This window comes from Malaya genurostris, chromosome 3 (genome assembly GCF_030247185.1).
Source record: "Malaya genurostris strain Urasoe2022 chromosome 3, Malgen_1.1, whole genome shotgun sequence".
In the NCBI taxonomy this organism is placed as follows: Eukaryota; Metazoa; Arthropoda; class Insecta; order Diptera; family Culicidae; genus Malaya; species Malaya genurostris.
This window is the reverse complement of record NC_080572.1, coordinates 50,799,893-50,818,368: the sequence shown is the minus strand read 5'-3', so window position 1 is coordinate 50,818,368 and position 18,476 is coordinate 50,799,893. Positions and strand designations below refer to the sequence as shown.

The following is an 18,476-nucleotide window of genomic DNA, read 5'->3' as shown; positions in this document are numbered from 1 at the left end:
CGGTGAGATTTTTTTTGTGTGATTTTAGGTGGGCACCGTGAAAAACACTCGCTACATTACCGTGACATCGACGTACGAGAAGACTCTAGAGCAGGAAACGGCTACCATCACTCCTTCGCTGACAGAACCACTGACCGAAAACATCCTTGCCACGACGACCCACCTTGATAAGGAAAACAATTTGCTCGATTCGAGTGTGGCCACTTTGCCCCCTATCACGTTGACTGGCGACGTTGAGACTCCGCCACTGGAAACCCTGACGGAGACATTTAGCACCACACAGGCCATGCTGAAGACTCACATCCTTCCGGTGATTCGGGACGGTGCGGACACTACCAGTTACACGCTGATCCAAACGTACCACATTACACGGCTTGTGACGGCCACCAAAACGCTTCCGCCAATGGAACTGTACCACTTTGTACCGTCGAAGACACTGAACGAGTTCAACAGCCGCTTGGATGAGGCTGGTTCGGAACTGCATCTGGAGCTGGAGTTCGGGGACGACAACGAAGAGGATGACGATAGACCGAAGTTACCCTCGGATCTGGATCTATCCAGCATTGGATCCGATTTTGATCTTTCGGAAGTGGACAAAACAAACATTCCGACCAACATCCGTCCGAAGAAGCGAATCGCCGGCCATAAGGAAGGTAACAAGGTAACAACCGAGGCTCCGGTGACGACGCCAAGTCTGACACCGGATCAATTGCAACAGTTGGCACTGCTAAGGCTGTTGAATCCAGCGGCTGCCGCTCAAATTCCATCGGTAATTACCTCGTCCAAGCCGGTCGTCAAACTGGAAACCGTCTACGAATCGCACGTTCTGCCGATAATCAACGGTCAAAGCACAATCTTCAGTACCATTTCGCGTCCCATTGGAACCGTCACCAAAACCAACTACGAAGTCGTAACAACGACTCTGCCCACGTTGCCGATTCCTCCGATTCCCCAGCTGAACCCATTCCAACCACAGCCACAGGTCCAACTCCAGTCCACGCCGGTCATCACCCAGACCGTCGTGACCGAGACAAACAGCAAGGTCCTGAAATTGACGTTTGGTGCCAAAACTGCCTACACCACTCTCTACTCGACAACCGTCGTACCGACGCAGCTGACCACCTACCTGACGCAGTCCGTTCCGGTTCAACCGACGGCGGCAGCCTTTCCGGGCTACTTCCCGGCTCCGTACGCTCCCTTCCCGTACGTGGGTTAACAACCTCCGCCCATTTCAAAACCGTAAGGTACTCACTTTTAATTTAGAATAACGAATTTTCTAGGACAATACTTTAGACTAAATTCTCTCTGTTACAAATACTAGTGATGAGGGTGTAGCTTTCACAGCTCGTGCAAGATTAACAACATATGGACAAAAGTCGCTCCCCTTTTCTTTAGAGTGGAAGTGCAAAATTTACACTCTTTCTTTGGTTGGTGATCCCGGCCGTAGCCGGTGCGTGATACACAATAAAAACGAGATACGTCTGGAAGAAAAAAGAAGGATAATTACCCGTTTTCCCAAACGTTTCCTCGGGTGTAGCGGCCGGCATTACGTGCAATAAATTTTACCAAATAGTAGGCGGCGATATCTGCTAGGGTTAGCTAAATTGCATGTTGATACAGGATTAATGGGAATATATTGCTAAACGGGGGGGTTGCAGAATGATTTTTATTTGAGAGCGAAAATTCGATTTTGAAACATTTACTCAAATCCTATCCTACGAAACCTTTGAAACACATTTTCTAAGGACATTAAAATTGAACTAGTTTCTTTCATCTACGGTGTGAAAATATTGTACCAGAAGACAGCCGGAGACGGAGGGAATGGAAGGACCATAATAACTGCCGGAACAAAAACAACAACAACAGCTATAATTTCAAACCCCATTCCACGCCTTCGCATGGTTACAATAAAGAAGCGCTATTGTTTACCGTCTTCCGGGTGGGTATTGCGAAGGATGCCTCATTGCAACGTCTCTAAGAAGTTGTCTAGGGGGCATAAATTTCCCTGATATACGATTATCACTTGCTTATGGGTTGTTTACCTATGAAGGCATGGCAGACATTTTTACGACCATATGCTGCTAATAACGGTGCCGTCGTGGGTCGGTCGGTCGGTCGAATTTTGCGAATCCTGGGGCCCGTCACTACTGGATGGTGCGACTGTGACAATTTTCCTGGGTGAGCACTTTCAAACCGATCAATTTCTCTAGGCTATCGAGCGAAAAATTGAATATTTGCTCATCTCAAAATAAGAGGGTTTTTGGTATCGTATTACTCCTGCACAGTCGAAGTCGTGTCGTAAAACCGAAAACGAGCAACGCTCCCACGTTGTGGATCTTCGAACTGAATACGGATTATGGGGTCAGCATAAACTGGGATCCAGTCTCGTTAGTAGTTTATCACTCAACATAAAGAATCATTGTTTTTCGTGGTACGAAACAACAACGAAAAAAGTTTGATTGGCTCGAGGCAGTTGGCTGTAATTGGCAGAACTTTTTCCGGAATTAGGTTGGTGGTTGATTTTCGCTGGAATAGAGAGTTTGTGAAGTTTTGACATCCGAACCGATGTATGGTCCTATTTAAGAAACAATACAGCAATTTAATTTCGTTTGTCGGAAAGTATTTTCTATCGAGCTTTTTAGAATCTGGTAATGTTTGGTAGCATTGAGGGAAACATTGACTAATAAAGCATTCCGATACAATCTAATACATTATAAAAGATGTTATACTGCTTAATAACAAGCGTAACAGAATGCAGTTCATTCACTTCCTTTGCTAGTAGCATTAAAAATCTATGGCAACAACTAAAGTTGTCATATTTTGTTATGGGATGCGAAGATAAATGAGAATAGTTGTAAATGTTACTAGCGAAGGAAGGCCTCACAAAAGTCAGATATTTTGGTCAGAGCTACAAACACCGTACGCAGTGCACACGAGGGTGCTCCGAATCTCGGAATGGACTTGATATGGTTGATGTTCGTGAAATAGAACACGAATACCGGTTCATGAACGAACCACTCAGACTCGGGTCAGGTTCGGTCCAAGTAAAAAAAAAGATTTTTTAAATTTCCAATAGCGTAAGAATCGAGTTCGGGTTAAAGAAAATGCATACGTGACCCTATCAGCTTAGAGAAAAATCAGTCTTCAGTCCAGCAACGCCATCGCACGGCATCACATTCAACAAATCATGTCAATTGTATGGGTGCGCAGTGCTGCTATTTTGGCGCGCACGAATTTGACATTTCTCTCCCCTATTTCTGTGTACGTGATTCTATGCGGACTCGCCTGAGGGTGCCATGCTCGCTAAAAAGGATGTTGCCAATGATTTGTTCGTGAAATGTGAGAGCTGAATATCTTGTTGATATGATGCCTTTGACGTAGCAAAACATTTCGTGATACCTACACACTTTTAAAAAATCCTGTGATTATACATCTTATTAAATGCACATAAATGAAGCGTCGCAGCTCACGCAAATTTACGTGGAAAAACATTTAATATTGTGTTTAAAACTCCATACATGAAATTAATTGAAATAAAAACAAAGAATACTGAGAGCCACCGCCGCGACTTGAACCAAGAATCATTGGATCGCACATACGTCTGTTAATCGACTGAGCCACAGAAGCATGCATCTGCTTGGTTGGTAAAAGGTGCATTTAAAATCATACAGTCGCACCTGCTAGCAGAACGCAAGTTACAGTCGAAACCAGTAAAAATCAAGCTCATCTTACATTAAGTCATTACAGATAAAATTATCCGTCATTTGACAAATTAGGTCTTTATGAATTACATCGTATGACGGATTAAGTCACCTGTGAAATTCAAATTTTTTTGGAGTGTACATATAAAGCTTGCTTCAGATAGAATTGAAACATAGAGAATTGCCTGTATTTCTGTTATTTATTATTGAATTCAAGATCTTTTTTTATACAAATGTAGCGGTTTCTTCATACTTTTGAGAAAAAATACTGATAAAATTATTCGTCACGGTATCGAAGGAATTCTCGATTTTTTCCTTTAACACGGCTCATTAGGCGGCGGGACACCTTCTTCGTCTTATTCCACCAGGTCGTCATCTGATTGATGTCTTTGACAACCTTTTCCGTTGCCTTGAGTCTCCTCTTCATGGTTGCCCAGTATTTCTCAATAGGGCGGAACTGGGGGCAGTTGGGTGGGTTAAGGTTTTTCGGAACAAACTGGACCCCTTTCTCTGCATACCATTCTTGAACGACTTTGCTGTAATGACAGCTTCCCAAATCTGGCCAAAACAAACTTTCGTTTTTTGCCACAGCTGCAAATGCCCTGCCAAATCATAAATTATCTTGCAAATTTGTCGGTAAAAACAAATTTAAATTTGGCTGGAACATCCCCCCGAGCCGTTGGCAAGTAAAATTGTTGGCCTGTGATTTGCCCGAAGTCAGCCTTTCATCGTCCATCAGAAGACACCCGTCGAACTTGGTCAGCACCTGGTCATATAGTTTCCGAGCACGAATTTTGACCACACTATTCTGTTTTATGGTCCGATTTGGCTGTTTGCTAGCTCGATACGACTTGATTCCTTCCCGGAGTCGAGTTCTCCTCACGGTACTATGGGCAGCACCGAATTTTCTGACCATATCACGGTCCGACAGAATAGGATTCCTCTTCAAAATTTTACCCCGCAGTTTCCGGTCGACAGTTCCACTCCAACGACTGGCTTGAGGCTTCCCAATCGTCGTCAATGTTTCCTTATACTGTTTGATAACGCGCCATACGGTATTTCTAGGCAATTTCAGCTGTTTAGCTAGCCTAGATGCAGACCACAATGGATTTTCCAAATAACTGTGCACAATTTTTTCCCTTCTTTCGGCTTCCATGTTGATTGTTTACAAAGTACAGTCGATTTGCGGAATGTCAAAAATCATACATGATGCTGACAAAATTCCCGACACGTGGGCGCCAAGAACTTCCAAATCTGTCCACCAGGAGCGCCACAATATGAGCAAAAGTTTTTTCCTATTCTAAATGAAGCAAGCTTTATTATTGATGAAAAATCTCTTGTTTTGGTAGCAACAGAATGTCACTGGGTTGTTAAAGAATTAGAAATGGGTAAAATCGTTCGTTTTGGACAACCGCTCAGAACTTTTTAGTTCTACCAAAAGAAATAGTTCTCTTGAAATGTTCTTTTGTTCCTCTATGTTGTTGTATGTTCCTTCGAAAAAAATATGATAAATTTGTACCAAAAATTAATTATATTTGTGTACTTCTTCAAAGGTCGCGAATGCATGCCACTTCTAGCCTATTCCAAGGTCCTGCGACCGCTCCGAAATATATAGTTTATTTAGTTAATATCCATCAAAACAATGAATTAAAGCTCATGAGAACCACGGGGCAATATGCACCCTCATAAAGCTCCTTATTCTTCTTATTTAAAGAAACCTTTAGACTTTTCGTTGACGAAATATTTGCCAGGTGGAAGATTGTTCACTATTATTAATTAAATTGATATCTTATGGATAATTTTTGTAAGCGAATACTTGAGCATTTTGCTCCACCAAATTCGGGTTGTTTTGCCCCCAAAAATATGAGACGATATATTTAACGATTTTTCTATAAAATTGCAAATACATCGTCTGTACTAGAACTAATTTTAGAAACCCGAATGATTGGCAAATAAGTTTACTGGTTACATAATTCAAATCGTCTTCCTCACCCTAGAAAATTATTATGGAACGAACATGAAAAAATACTTATAACAGAGACATAATAGTTTTTTTTTATTTTTCCAGATATGATTGAACCATCGCTACCAAAATTTTATAGTAATTTGTTGTTAAGGCTATAAAACTGGAATTGAAAGTCCTTTCATTAAAATTTCAGTGAAAAAAATTGGTTTCTTTTGAGAAAATCAGAAGGTGCATTATGCCTCGGGGGTACATTTTACCCCATCTTCCCCTAAAACTCTTTCAAAGAGTTCCATTGCCTCCATTTCTATTGAAAAGAATGGAGAACTACAGTTCTTTATCAAAGAACTCCAGATCATTTATACTTCCAGAAGAATTAGTTATTTTTTTACCGCTCGCGAACTGATTGCCCATTTCTACGAAGAATATCGATAAATCGGGAGTCGCTATCTAGGGATTTGAAACGACCTCAAACATCGCTTTTCGTTCCAAAAGTAGCCGGTGTTGTAACGGTTATTAGGGAATATTGATTAACCGGTAGTCATCTTAGATTTTGATATGCTTTCAAACACTGTTCTACTCATCAAATCCGTTCCGAAAATACCCATCTTTTAATGGTTTTTAAGAAAGATCGATTAACTATAAGTCGCCATCTTGGATATCGAAATGTCCTCGTACCAATTAATCGAATCTGTTCCGAAAATACTCACATTGTAAGGTTTTTCAAACAAACTTTAATAAACGCATCAATGTAATAAGCGTTTCTCACAATTGCAGTAATTTTGCAGCAAGAGGCATTTTTTTCATGTTGTATTTTCATAACACGGAAATATATTATTTTCTCGAAAGCATGGTCCTTTGAGCCTATTTTTAGAATCAGAAACAACGAACTAACACACACCAAAAAAAAATTGAATAATACAGGTGACTTAATTCCTCATACGATGTAATTCATAAAGACCTAATCTGTCAAACGACGGAAAATTTCATTTGTAATGACATAATGTTAGATTAGATTGAATTTTACTGGTTTCGACTGTAACTTGCATTCTGCTAGCAGGTATGACTATATGCATTTAAATGCTCCTTTTACCAGCCATGCTTCTGTGGCTAAGTCGTTTAACAGACGTACTTGCGATCCAATGATTCTCGGTTCAAGTCGCGGCGGTTGCTATCAGTGTTTTTTTTTTTTTCTAATTTAACGAATTTCATGTCATGGAGTTTTAGACACAATAATAAATGTTCTTCCACGTGAAATTGCGTGAACTGCGACGCTCCATTTATGTGCATTTAATAAGATGTAAAATCACAGGGATTTTTTAAGTGTGTAGTTTTTACTAGAATTCTGAATTATCATTGTTTAGTACACTGAAAGAAATCAATAAGAAAATTTCCGTCCCGTTAGATGGACATAAAAGGAACGTCGATCAAACAAATACATGCTGGCCTGCTTTGATTCAGGTCATGTGGTATTTTCAAATTTTTAGGGGTGTACACCCTTAGAAAATAGAAGTTTGATTTGAATGTATACTGTTAGAAAAAATGAAATTTGATGTAATTTCAAGCGTGTCGTAATTTCTTCAAAAATGACACATTATTACATCTATAAAGATGTAAAAATAATTTTGGAAATCGATAACAACTTCAGCAGTGAATGTAAAGATATGACTCATATTTACATGCTATGAATTGTAAATTTTAGTGAATTACGACGCTCCTCTTATGTGCATCTATAAAGACGTAAATCTACACAATTTTTTTCTAAGCGTGTAGTTTTATTCCGTATAAATAGAATCATACATTGAAATACCGACTTTCATTACTCTACTGGTGTAGGATTTTGAAACGCGTGACTTCTCAATTTTTACTTACACATCAAAGATTCGAATGTCCCAGATAGTGGCGCTCTATCTCTCTCTTCCTCTCTCGTTCAACCCAACTCCTTAACACCTTGCTAGTTGTAATTGGTAAGCTGCAGGCACAATTCGCCAGCCCTCGCTTCCTCGACAAAGTAAAACAAAACCCAACCATTTGTCAGTGAGTAACTTTTCTCCGGCTGCCACAAACCGTTAATAGTGCAGTTGTCTCTTATCTACTGCTCCTCACGGTAACCATGTTTGCTATCTTTTAAATCCGGATGTGGGATAAAAGATCACTTGAGTAAGCTGACATGCAACCATTTCTATCATCGCTTTTGACAATGGCGTGCCCGGTTGGGGAGAACGCGGCGGTGGAGACCCTTTCTTAAGTTCTCGGCAGGTCGGCGAAGTCATGGCTTTCTGGCATCGGAAACATCGTTGCACCACCGACCGTATGAAACTTGACTTTTAAGTTAATTGACAGCCCTTTCGTGTCGCGTTGACAACCAGTTCTGCTTGGATCACATCAAAAAGTCTTTACACTCGCACTTGTCGCTCGCTTCACCGCTGGAGAACTGAAGGATGTTCGGAGCATAGATTTGCACAAAAGCAATCGAGCAGGGGTGAGGCAGTTGTACAAGTTTGCCGGCAACCGTTGCCGGAAGACAGACAATTTCCCGCAACCGGAACAGGTGGTTGCCATTTTGGACAATGTAACAATCAGCTCGCAGTTCTTTGTTACCGATACAAAACAAAGCACGGTTTATTGGAAACCACGCATAAACTTCACACGACATACATTAAATGTTTTACAGCTTGAAAAAAAAGGGGGAGCAGAGAGCTTGATTTGGGAGTTGGGGTAAGCCACAGGTCGTTCATGTCGTGAAGGGTGAGGAAAGGGCAAGCAATATTGTGGGTTGTGATGGAGGTGTTACATAAAATAAGGGTGTTTATCATCATTGGGGATTTTCAAGTGTGAAATAGAACCGGTGCAGGGTTTCAACTAGGCCAACGGGGATATGTTTTGTGTTATAATTGCATTTGCATTAACACGGTAGGAGATTTTTTCCCGGATTGAATACAAATTAGTCAATGACGAGGCTGGATTAGAGATCGATTTCCTGCGGCTCTTTGCGAATGGAAACTGTTATTACATTTTTCCGTATTTTATAAAAGTATTTAAAAATCATTTCAATTTGATCCAAGCCAATTGTATTCGCTAAATTTAGTAATCAAGATTGTTAGCATTATCTTATCAAATGCTCTGGAGGGACTCACTATTCCAACCTCGTTCTTCACAATACATGGACATGGTTTAAGTTGATTACAGTTTTGTAAGGATTGCTATCACCAATGGATGGCTCGGTAAAATTAGTTTTATGATAAATAAAACTGTTGTTTCGATTATTCATTTGTCCATACATTTGAAGGGTCCAATTCAATTTTATTTTTATTTTATTTATCGAAAAATTAATTAATTTTTTCGAAATTTACCAACAGTTCTTCTCAAAAATCTCATATCTTAGTGTGCACGGCCAAATTAAAATACTTGAACTTGAAACTGTAAGGAAAAGTAAAACCTGACTAGGTTTTGTTGGAGATATTGATTTGTTCCGAAGAACACATTTAGAGTGAACAATTATTTCAATTTCAATTATTATCTAAATCAATATCGTGATGAAACTAGTGTAATTACAGCACAGTTACAGAAAAATGAAAAACAAACAGATTTCAGCAATTCCAAACTAACAAAACAACTCTCAACACAAATAGTAACGAAATCCACATTGAGTCATTCAAAAAACTTGAGAAGGATGGGTGGCTAATATCAGGCACAAAACAGGATGACGTGAATACGAATACAAAGCTTCGTTTGAGTTAACCGCTGTTAAATACTGATGGAAGCCTCTTCAAAGAACGAAATCCTGGTCCAGCTCTTGGAACTAAATTAAGTTATATCCAAGGATGGCTTTTATCGTATCAAAGAACACTCACCAGCAACTCTTCACACGATTGAATCAGTGCCATCAAAGAGAGACGGATATCATCGCAACAACAAAAACCTGGCATGGCTCATTTAACATAGAATCGACATCAGTGCTAGAGCGAATTTCTCTCGATGACATTTTTGAGAATCAAAGGTTAGCACGCTGCTGTGGGGACCTCTCTGAAGCCACAAACGGTCGCTTATTCTCGTTTCGCGATCCGATTCTATACAGGCAGTTGATAATTGCGATAGAATCATTTTACTATTGTCGCTTATTCTATCTATGTGCATATAACCTTTGTAATTGTCAACTTGCGATTCTCTCTTGGGAAATTCCACACAGCAACGATCATTATCAGACTGCAATTTTTTTAAGGGCGTGAAATACTCAGAGTATGAAATGGAGCCCAGAAATGTAGAAAAATTCTCTCGACGTTTCATGCATTGAGAGACTCGAGTTCTTGTAGCATCTTCTATCGGATTGAAAATGTTGTATACAATATAGAAAGCAATATAGTAGCTTCTGTCAAATTTTCGGCAATCACCAACACAGGTTACATCATATTACTGTTCCCTTACAGAACTTGGGTTTCGGATCGGAGCTCTGGACCTGAATCTGAATGCTGGACCTGAAACCTGACCACCTAGATTTTGGATCAGGGGTTTTGACCTGGGTCTGAATTCTAGATATGGATTCCTGCCCATATTTGAACCTGAATTTTGGACCTGGATGCTGAACCGGGATTCATGACCAGAGCACTGAACCTGGATCCTATGTTTAGACCAGAATTCATATCTGAATTCTGAGCCAAAATTCGGGACCGGAATGTCGAGCCTGAGTCTGAATCTCCCGCCTGGAATTCTAAATCTGATTATCTGATATGAATTTTGAGCCTGAATCTGAATTCTATTCCAGGATTCTTGCCTTAAATTCTGGACCTGGATCAGGATTTTGAACCTAGGTTCAGTACCGCTATTCTGCACTGAACTCTGAATCTAACTTCGGAATCTGAACCTGGATTCTGGACCTGAGTTCTGGCTCTAAACTTTTGACCTGAATTTGTGTCCTGAATTCTGAACCTGGAACTAAATCCAAGACCTCGACTCTGGCCTCGACTTGGATTCTGGACCAGGATTATGGGACTCCAGATTTGGCCCTGAACTTTAAACCGAGATTCTTGGTTAGCATGCTGAACCTGGCTCTGAATCGAAGCCATTCCATGAATTCTAAACCGATTCCTGCCCTTTATTCTGAATCTGGACATTAATTATATCTGTATTCTGTTCCTGAAATCCTGACCGGAATTCAAAACCTAGGTCTGAATCCTGGACCGGAATTCTTGACCAGAATGGCGGATCTGCATCTGGATTTTGGACCTGAATCCTGAATCTAGTTTCTGGACCGGCATTCCTGACCTGAAGTGTGAGCTTGAATCTGAATCTTAGACCTAGATACCAGCCCTAAGATTCTGGACCTAAATCCTGAAGCTAGGCCAGCATTGCACCTCGACATGAGCTCTGAATCTGAACCTAAATTCTGAACTTCAGTTCCGATCATGAGCCGGAAATTTGTACCTTGAAACTTCCTGACCTGAATTCGAAACCTGGATTTGAATCCTAGACCTGGGTTCCTACCATAACCTGGATCTGGATTCTGAACTTGACTTCTGAACCAAGATTCTGGACCTGACTTCTGAACTTGAACTGGAGATCTAGACCGAAATTCTGGTCCGAGTTACTGGATCTGAATACCAAACCTAGAATTCGAAAGTAAAGCTCTAGGACTAGATTTCTAGATTTGTATCTTAATCTGACCTTGACCTGAGCTGTTAACCGAAACTCTGTACTGGGACTTCTAATCTGAATCTGAGTCCTAGACATGGATTCTTGAATTCTGGACTCTGGATCTGAGTTCTGGACCTGAATTCTGAATCTAGATTTAAAACCGATAATTCTGACTTAAATTTTGAATCTTGATTTGAGCCCCTTACCAAGATTCCTACCCTGAGTTCGGGACCTAGGATTTTAGGTCTGAGTTCTGAAACGAGACTCTGGACCGAGACTTCTGACCTAAATTTTGAGCAAGGATCAGAATTCCTGCTTTGAGTTTTGGACCCGGACCTAAATTGTGAACTTGGACTCTAGTTATGAACTTTGAACCTGAGTTCTGGACCATGATTCTGGACTTGTTTTCGAAACCTAGTCTCTGGACCAGGATCCGTGATCTAAATTCTGAGCCTGTATCTGAATCCGAGAATTTTGCCCTGAATTTAGTACCTGGGATCTTTCGATCTGGATTATGGATCTAAATTTTTGACATTAATTCTGACCCTGGATATAAATTCTAAACTTTGATATAAGCTCTGAATCTAAACTCTGATTTTGGATTCAGGGAAGGAGTTTTGAATCCAAATCTGATCCTGAATTTGAAACCTTTAATAATAGGCATGGATTCTGGCCCTCTAATTTTTTATTAGTCTGCTTCAAATTACTGAAAATTTTATCATAAATTTACGGTGACGTATATACGCCAAAAAGTGTAAATATTTTTGTACTTCATTAAAACCTTCAAAATTTTAAAATATCCCGTGCTTGATTAGGGGTTTTATGCCTTCCGGTGCAAGGATACATGCCTATTTCTGTTCATTAAGGGGCGGGTAGGGTCTAATACTTTTTGAAAAACATTTATTATTTTCTTTGTATTTTCTCATAGTGAAACATTTCAAGAATATTCTGTGAAATTTTCAAGCCTATCGGAGAAAAGCTCAGCAAGTTATGGGCCTTTATCTTTGCTTATCTCATACTGCGAAGAAGTAAGAGCTCGGCACACAGGTCCAAGATTTTTGCTTCGATCGACTTAAAAACTTGACAAAACATTCTTGAAATGTTTCATTATAAAAGAATACAAAAGAAAAAATATGATTTTTTGAAAATGTTAGACCCTACGAGCTCCCTTGAGTAATAAATTGTTTCCATTGATTTTATACACAAAAAACTTTGAATGCGTTTTGCTCGAAAGCAGGTTTTGAAAGTCCGTATCCATCGTCATTCAAAAACTACTAAACCAATTTTATTCAAATTTTTCACACACTTTCTACATATAAAAAACCAGACCCCAACGTGTTCCTTTTTCTTCTTTGTTTACTTTGGGGAAGTTTTACAGCTACAAAATGGCGAATTATTTCGTGAAAAATCGTACTTTTCACTTTGAACAACCACCAAAAATTAAAAAAAATTAAAAAATAAGTGAAACAGAAACGTTGGGGTCTAGAAAAACATCTACTCTATCTATACTGCTTTGATTTGTTGACTTCTTATCAGTCTGCGCTGAGATACAGTGGACACCGCAAATCAGGATTTTTAAGAAGCGTTCTCAAAAATACCTCTTCTCCGACTTATTTCTCACTATTTTTCCACGAAAAAATTACAAAATGTTGTTCGAATGATGCTTTTTATCACTCAAAAAATTTTAATTTATTTTGTCGCACGATAACTCTGAAAAAAATTCTCAAAAATGATGATATTTTTCATCATCTACACCCTGCACCCCCCCTCATCCCTCCTTAATCTAGGAGATGCGAGAATTCATTTCGATGAGTCAAAAATTATGGATTAGTACATGTTTTTTTCTGTTTGTCATTATTTAGCGAGCGAAAAAAACACGATCCCTAAATCTCAGGACAAAAAGCGCGAGCACAAAAATAGGTACCACCAATAAGTGGTTTTGCCGTTCCCGTTGCACCCGAGGCAAATGTCCCCTCCGATCTCCACCCCCCATGATACAACCCTTACCAGAAAGTGTTTTTTGTGTGATATTCATTTACGATTAAAGATAAATACTGCTTTTCCGGTGCCGTAAGGCATTTAACCCCTCAAACATTTTTGTCGCGTGTAGAATTTTCAGTAATCATGTTTTCTCTCACAGAAAACTACCGAAACAAGGGTGAACCGAAAACAAGCTGCTGCCACCAGCAGGATCGCAGGCAACGAAAGCCAACAAACACATAACCGTGTGCGAACAAGAAAATTCACTTCAACAATTTTGTTTCGTTTCCTTCCAATTTCCAGCATCATCCGAGGGTTGTTCTGTTGACTCACCCTCCTATTTTTGGTTTGTGCAGAGCACCAGTGAAAGCAAAAAAACACGAATTAGAAGCCAACATGTGTTTCGCAAGAAGCTTTCACTTTTAAACTTTTAATGAAGCCAAGGTTTCAGCTTTTCAAGCGAGTGATATTTAATACGGGCTGGTGGGAGGTTTAGAGACGTCTTGAAATGCGTTTTCATTTGATTTGCTTGCCATCGATGACTAATTAAACTCTTCAACAGTGTTGGGGAATAATCGAAACACAAATAGTTCTGTTCAATCACGTAAAAGTAACTCCCAAACATGCAAGACACGCTGTTTTCCATTGATGCAGTAGGGATTTTATACTAACACTGCATTATCTGCCGCCGTTGATCGTTCGTCGGGCGCTGATGACAGTTTCAGTCCCGTCATGGCAGAGTCGACACGAAAAGGTTCAACGCTCGGATGACGAAGTGAGGCTAGAGCATCTTGACAACAAGTGTGCTTTCCTGTTCAGGCTTAAAAGTGCCGCCAACTTCAACATTCTGAACACGATGGTACATCGTCTGTTGGATGGTTTGTGATAGTGGCGGAGGAGGAGGAGGAGGAGGAGAGAGGTAGATGGGAACTGGAGAAAAAAAAACGCCAGATGTCGGATGGTCTGAAACTGACAAGGCAACTTGTTGAGAGCGGAAAAAACACGGATTCTCTTTTAGCCCGGTGAAATGGGTTCCAGTTCCGGTCGGGAGTTTTGTGAACCCTTCACGAAACCGTAGTCGGGGGCATGGGCATTCGTGTGAGCAATTTATGGAATTGCAAAATTTGCTTCGTCTCTTCAAAGATAAATGCGATCATAGGCTGCGAATCAATCGTGCAGCTTCCTTTTTTTTTTGGAATACTCAAACACAGTAGCCTGGCACTCCGGTTGTCAAGCATTTATTTTCACCAAGTCGATAAATGTTGCATTCATATACTCTTCCGAAAAGCGGTGCGAACTAAAAAAAACTCACACACACATACGTTCACTAATATTCTTTCGAAACTACTCTGTTTAGAATAGCATAAATATAAGTATTCTCCTCCTTTACTAATCGCATAGAAAACAATTGTTTGGCCCCAACGAGAAAAAAGAACGATTTTTCATTCGAATGTCAACCGTAAAAACCGCCCTCGCTGGTTACGAAAAACCACTCATTAAATCTCATCTCCAACGAAACCTACATGCGGTAATTCCGTCCCATTATCATTCCTCCGAGTGATCTGATATTTTATTAAATGTTGTAAATATTTTATCGATAGGTTAACTTCGCGTTTAATAACAATGCAATGCATTCTCCATCATGCTTCCCGCATTCCCGTGCCCTATCCTGCATTAACCTCTGCCACCCACATGTAATCAATCCATTCCGCCCATCCCGGGAACCAACCATAAATATTCACTCGAAATATTTTCATTTCATTGACTTTCGTCACTCGAAAATCGATCCATCCCTAATTTTGGGCGGTCTTCCCGGTAAGCCCAACCCAACAATATTCAGCGAGCGGAAAAATGGATCGGTTGTACTGCTACAAATTTTGTAAATAAATTACTACTTTTTATTTGAAAAATATAACAGCTTCCTGTATTCGCCACACCCCCGCAATTGACAAGAACTAGTTGATAAAACCGTGGGATAGGCCGATGGGAAACCGATTGTCAACCAGTTTGGTTCTCCGTCCGTGTTTTTTTTTTACATTAAATGAATTTAAATATCGAAATGAAAGCTGAATAGGATTTACTTAACTTTTTCTTGACGGAGTTTTTGCCCTATTTGTACCGAACGGTGACCCTCGGTCGAAATACTCAATTTGATTATAAGAAAATAAATATTTATAAGCTATATCGAAGGTGGAAATACTGATTAACAGTTTTACTTTTCCAGTAATCTGATGAATCATTTTGAGATTTTTTATGTTTTGAGATCACTTTTTAATCTGTTGTACATATTTGCTTCATTAGTTATAAGTGAAAACTGTATGTTTAGAATTATAAGTGTGAAATTAAGCAAATCTATAAATGTTGTGCTTTGGTTATATTATCAAAAGATATGGATATGTTTTTAATAAAATGTTTTTAAAATTTACACTAGTTTTTTTTTCTGGAAAGAAAATTCCTCAGCAAGAATTAAACCTAATCCATGGAGTGCAGAATTGTTCCCGGAACAAACCGGGATTCGTGAACTATCTTGCCTAACTTACCTTACCGATCAGCTTAGTACTGTGGTGTTCTTTGCTGTATCTAGCCCACGTCTCCTTGTTGCCCGATTCATGGCCGCTCTTCGTCAGCTATTCAAGATCCAAATACTTCGTAAAGCTCCCTCCGCTTGGTCGATTCACCTTGTTCTCTTGGGCACGTCTTTTCCTCGCACCTACCGGAAGAGATTCAAGGATCATTTTCACTGGGTTGCCGTCTGCTATCCTAATGACATCGCAGCCGTCCAATTTTAGTTGTCCGTACGACAGGTGGTTTTTCAAGCAGCTGTTGCAGTTTGTGGTTCATACGCCATCTCAGGTTTCGTCTTCCATCAGCACCTTTCTTTCGAGAACACCTCTGCCAACATAGTCTCGTGACCATAAAAACCATCGATCTAACAAGCATTTTGAAGATGGCCAATTTCGTGCGGTGGCGTACTTTACTCCATCGAATGGTTTTTCTAAATCAATAAAGACTGTTCGCAATGGTTCAGAATCTGTCAATTTGTATGGCTGCGTCCTGTTGTTTACACTCTTCTCTAACCACTTGTGCAGTTGTTTATTCTTTTTCATTAGTTTGTTTCGAAATGCGTGGACTTTCAGCAGAACAACGTCGAAAAATTGTGTAAAAATGGTGCACAGAATGCGAACTGTCACTGAGAATGATAGAAAAAATGGAAGGAGTAAGTGAAAAAGCCGTGCGAAATGCAATCAGGAAGTTTGGTGAGGATAAACCGAAACCGGGTTGAAAAAAAGGTCCTGCTAACCCTCAGTGGGATAAACGTATACTGGAGACGTTCGGCCAAAGAAGGAGGTTTCAGTTCGGGATGTGACTGAAAAAGTGGGCACTTCGAAGTCAAATGTTCTTCGTGCTAAAGAACGTTTGAATCTGCGAACCTATAAGAAGAAGAAACAACGAAAACGTAGTCCGAAACAAGAAGCATCGATCAGGCCGAGGGTTCGAAAGCTGTACAATACGATTCTGGCTGAAAAAATTTGAACTGCATATTCATGGACGATGAAACCTACGTGAAACTCGATTACAAATCCTTGCCGGGACCACAAAATTATACGGTGCAAGAGGGGCAAGTGTTAAACCTATCCGAGACATCGATTGAAGTCGAAAAATTGGGTAATAAAGCTATGGTCTGGCAAGCAATTTGTAGCTGCGGTAAGATTTCGAAACCCTTCATCACCACTGTTTCAATGAACAGCGAAATATACATCAAGAAATGTTTACAAAAACGACTTCTACCCATAATTCGAAGCGACAAGGATCCTGTAGTCTTCTGGCGAGATCTTGCTTCTTGCCACTACTCGAAATCAACGGTGGAATGGTATACTACCAAAAATGTCACTTTCGTCACAAAAGACATAAATCCACCAAATTGCCCACAACTTCGACCAATTGAGGAATTTTGGGCATTAACGAAGGCACATCTTAGGAAACATGTCTCGGCAGCCGAAACCATTCAACAGTTCGAAAAAGATTGGAAAAAGGTGTCAAAACTTGTCGCCAAGAAGTCTTTACGGAATTTAATGAGGATCGTTAGCAAGAAGGTGCGCCAGCTAGTCTACAATGGCTAAGTAGCAAATGTTGAGAATAATATTCTGTTGTTGTAGTCTAATATTATCAGTATATCGAATAAAATTTGAATATCTAACACTTGTGATTTATTTACAGCGAAATGGTTTCGGCTGCCGAGACATGTTTCCTAAGATGTGTCTTCGTTAATGCCCAAAATTCCTCAATTGGTCGAAGTTTTGGCAATTTGGTGGATTCATGTCTTTTGGGACGAAAGTGACATTTTTGGTAGTATACTATTCTACCGTTGATTTCGAGTAGTGGCAAGAAGCAAGATCTAAACATTCCTTGATGTATATTTCGCTGTTCATTCAAGCAGAGGTGATGAAGGGTTTCGAGATCTTACCGGAGCTACAAATTGCTTGCCAGACCATAGCTTTCTTACCAAATTTTTTGACTTCAATCGATGTCTCGGACTGGTTTAACACTTGCCCCTCTTGCACCGTATAATATTGTGGTCCCGGCAAGAATTTGTAATCGAGTTTCACGTAGGTTTCGTCGTCCATGATTATGCAGTTCAAATTTCCATCAAGAATCGAATTGTACAGCTTTCGAACCCTCGGCCTGATCGATGCTTCTTGATTCGGACTACGATTTGGTTGTTTCTGCTTCTAATAGGTTCGAAGATTCAAACGTTCTTTAGCACGAAGAATATTTGACTTCGAAGTTCCCACTTTTAATTTTACAATCAATGTGCATTTTTCATGTAAATTAAGAAAACTGTCGACCCAAGGTGATGGAAATAAGTTTACAACAACATTTGTATCAACTGAATCGTTATTCTATATGTTTTCCTCCCCGGTGAACGACCAAAATGGCTAAAGCCGGGGTAAAACAAATGATTTAAAAGAGTTATTCTATACACGGACAAAATTTCGAATTTCGAAATGAGCAAAACGAGTCATGATTTGGGGAAAATAGAATATTTTCATGTTATGATAATACACCATGATTAAAAGTTCCCAGATCATGATCCATTTGGACTGATTTCGTTGAAATTTAAGCGTAACGCACTTGACGTTGTTTGGTATAACTTCAGGCGTGTTTCTGATACGATGGTTATCTTTGCAACATAAATTCAG

The 18,476-nt window shown here is 39.9% G+C and overlaps 1 protein-coding gene across 7 annotated transcripts in view; it reads left to right on the top strand.

Moving 5' to 3' along the window:
- Positions 1 to 14,782, top strand: part of LOC131436275 (mucin-2) — a 486,638-nt gene extending 471,856 nt beyond the window's left edge. For all 7 annotated transcript variants that reach the window (XM_058604909.1, XM_058604910.1, XM_058604908.1 and 4 more), the window contains one exon: positions 29 to 14,782. In XM_058604909.1, coding sequence (XP_058460892.1) covers positions 29 to 1,216 — 1,188 coding nt within the window. In that variant the 3' untranslated portion in view covers positions 1,217 to 14,782. The remainder of the gene's footprint in view (positions 1 to 28) is intronic.
- The last annotated feature ends 3,694 nt before the right edge of the window (positions 14,783 to 18,476 follow it).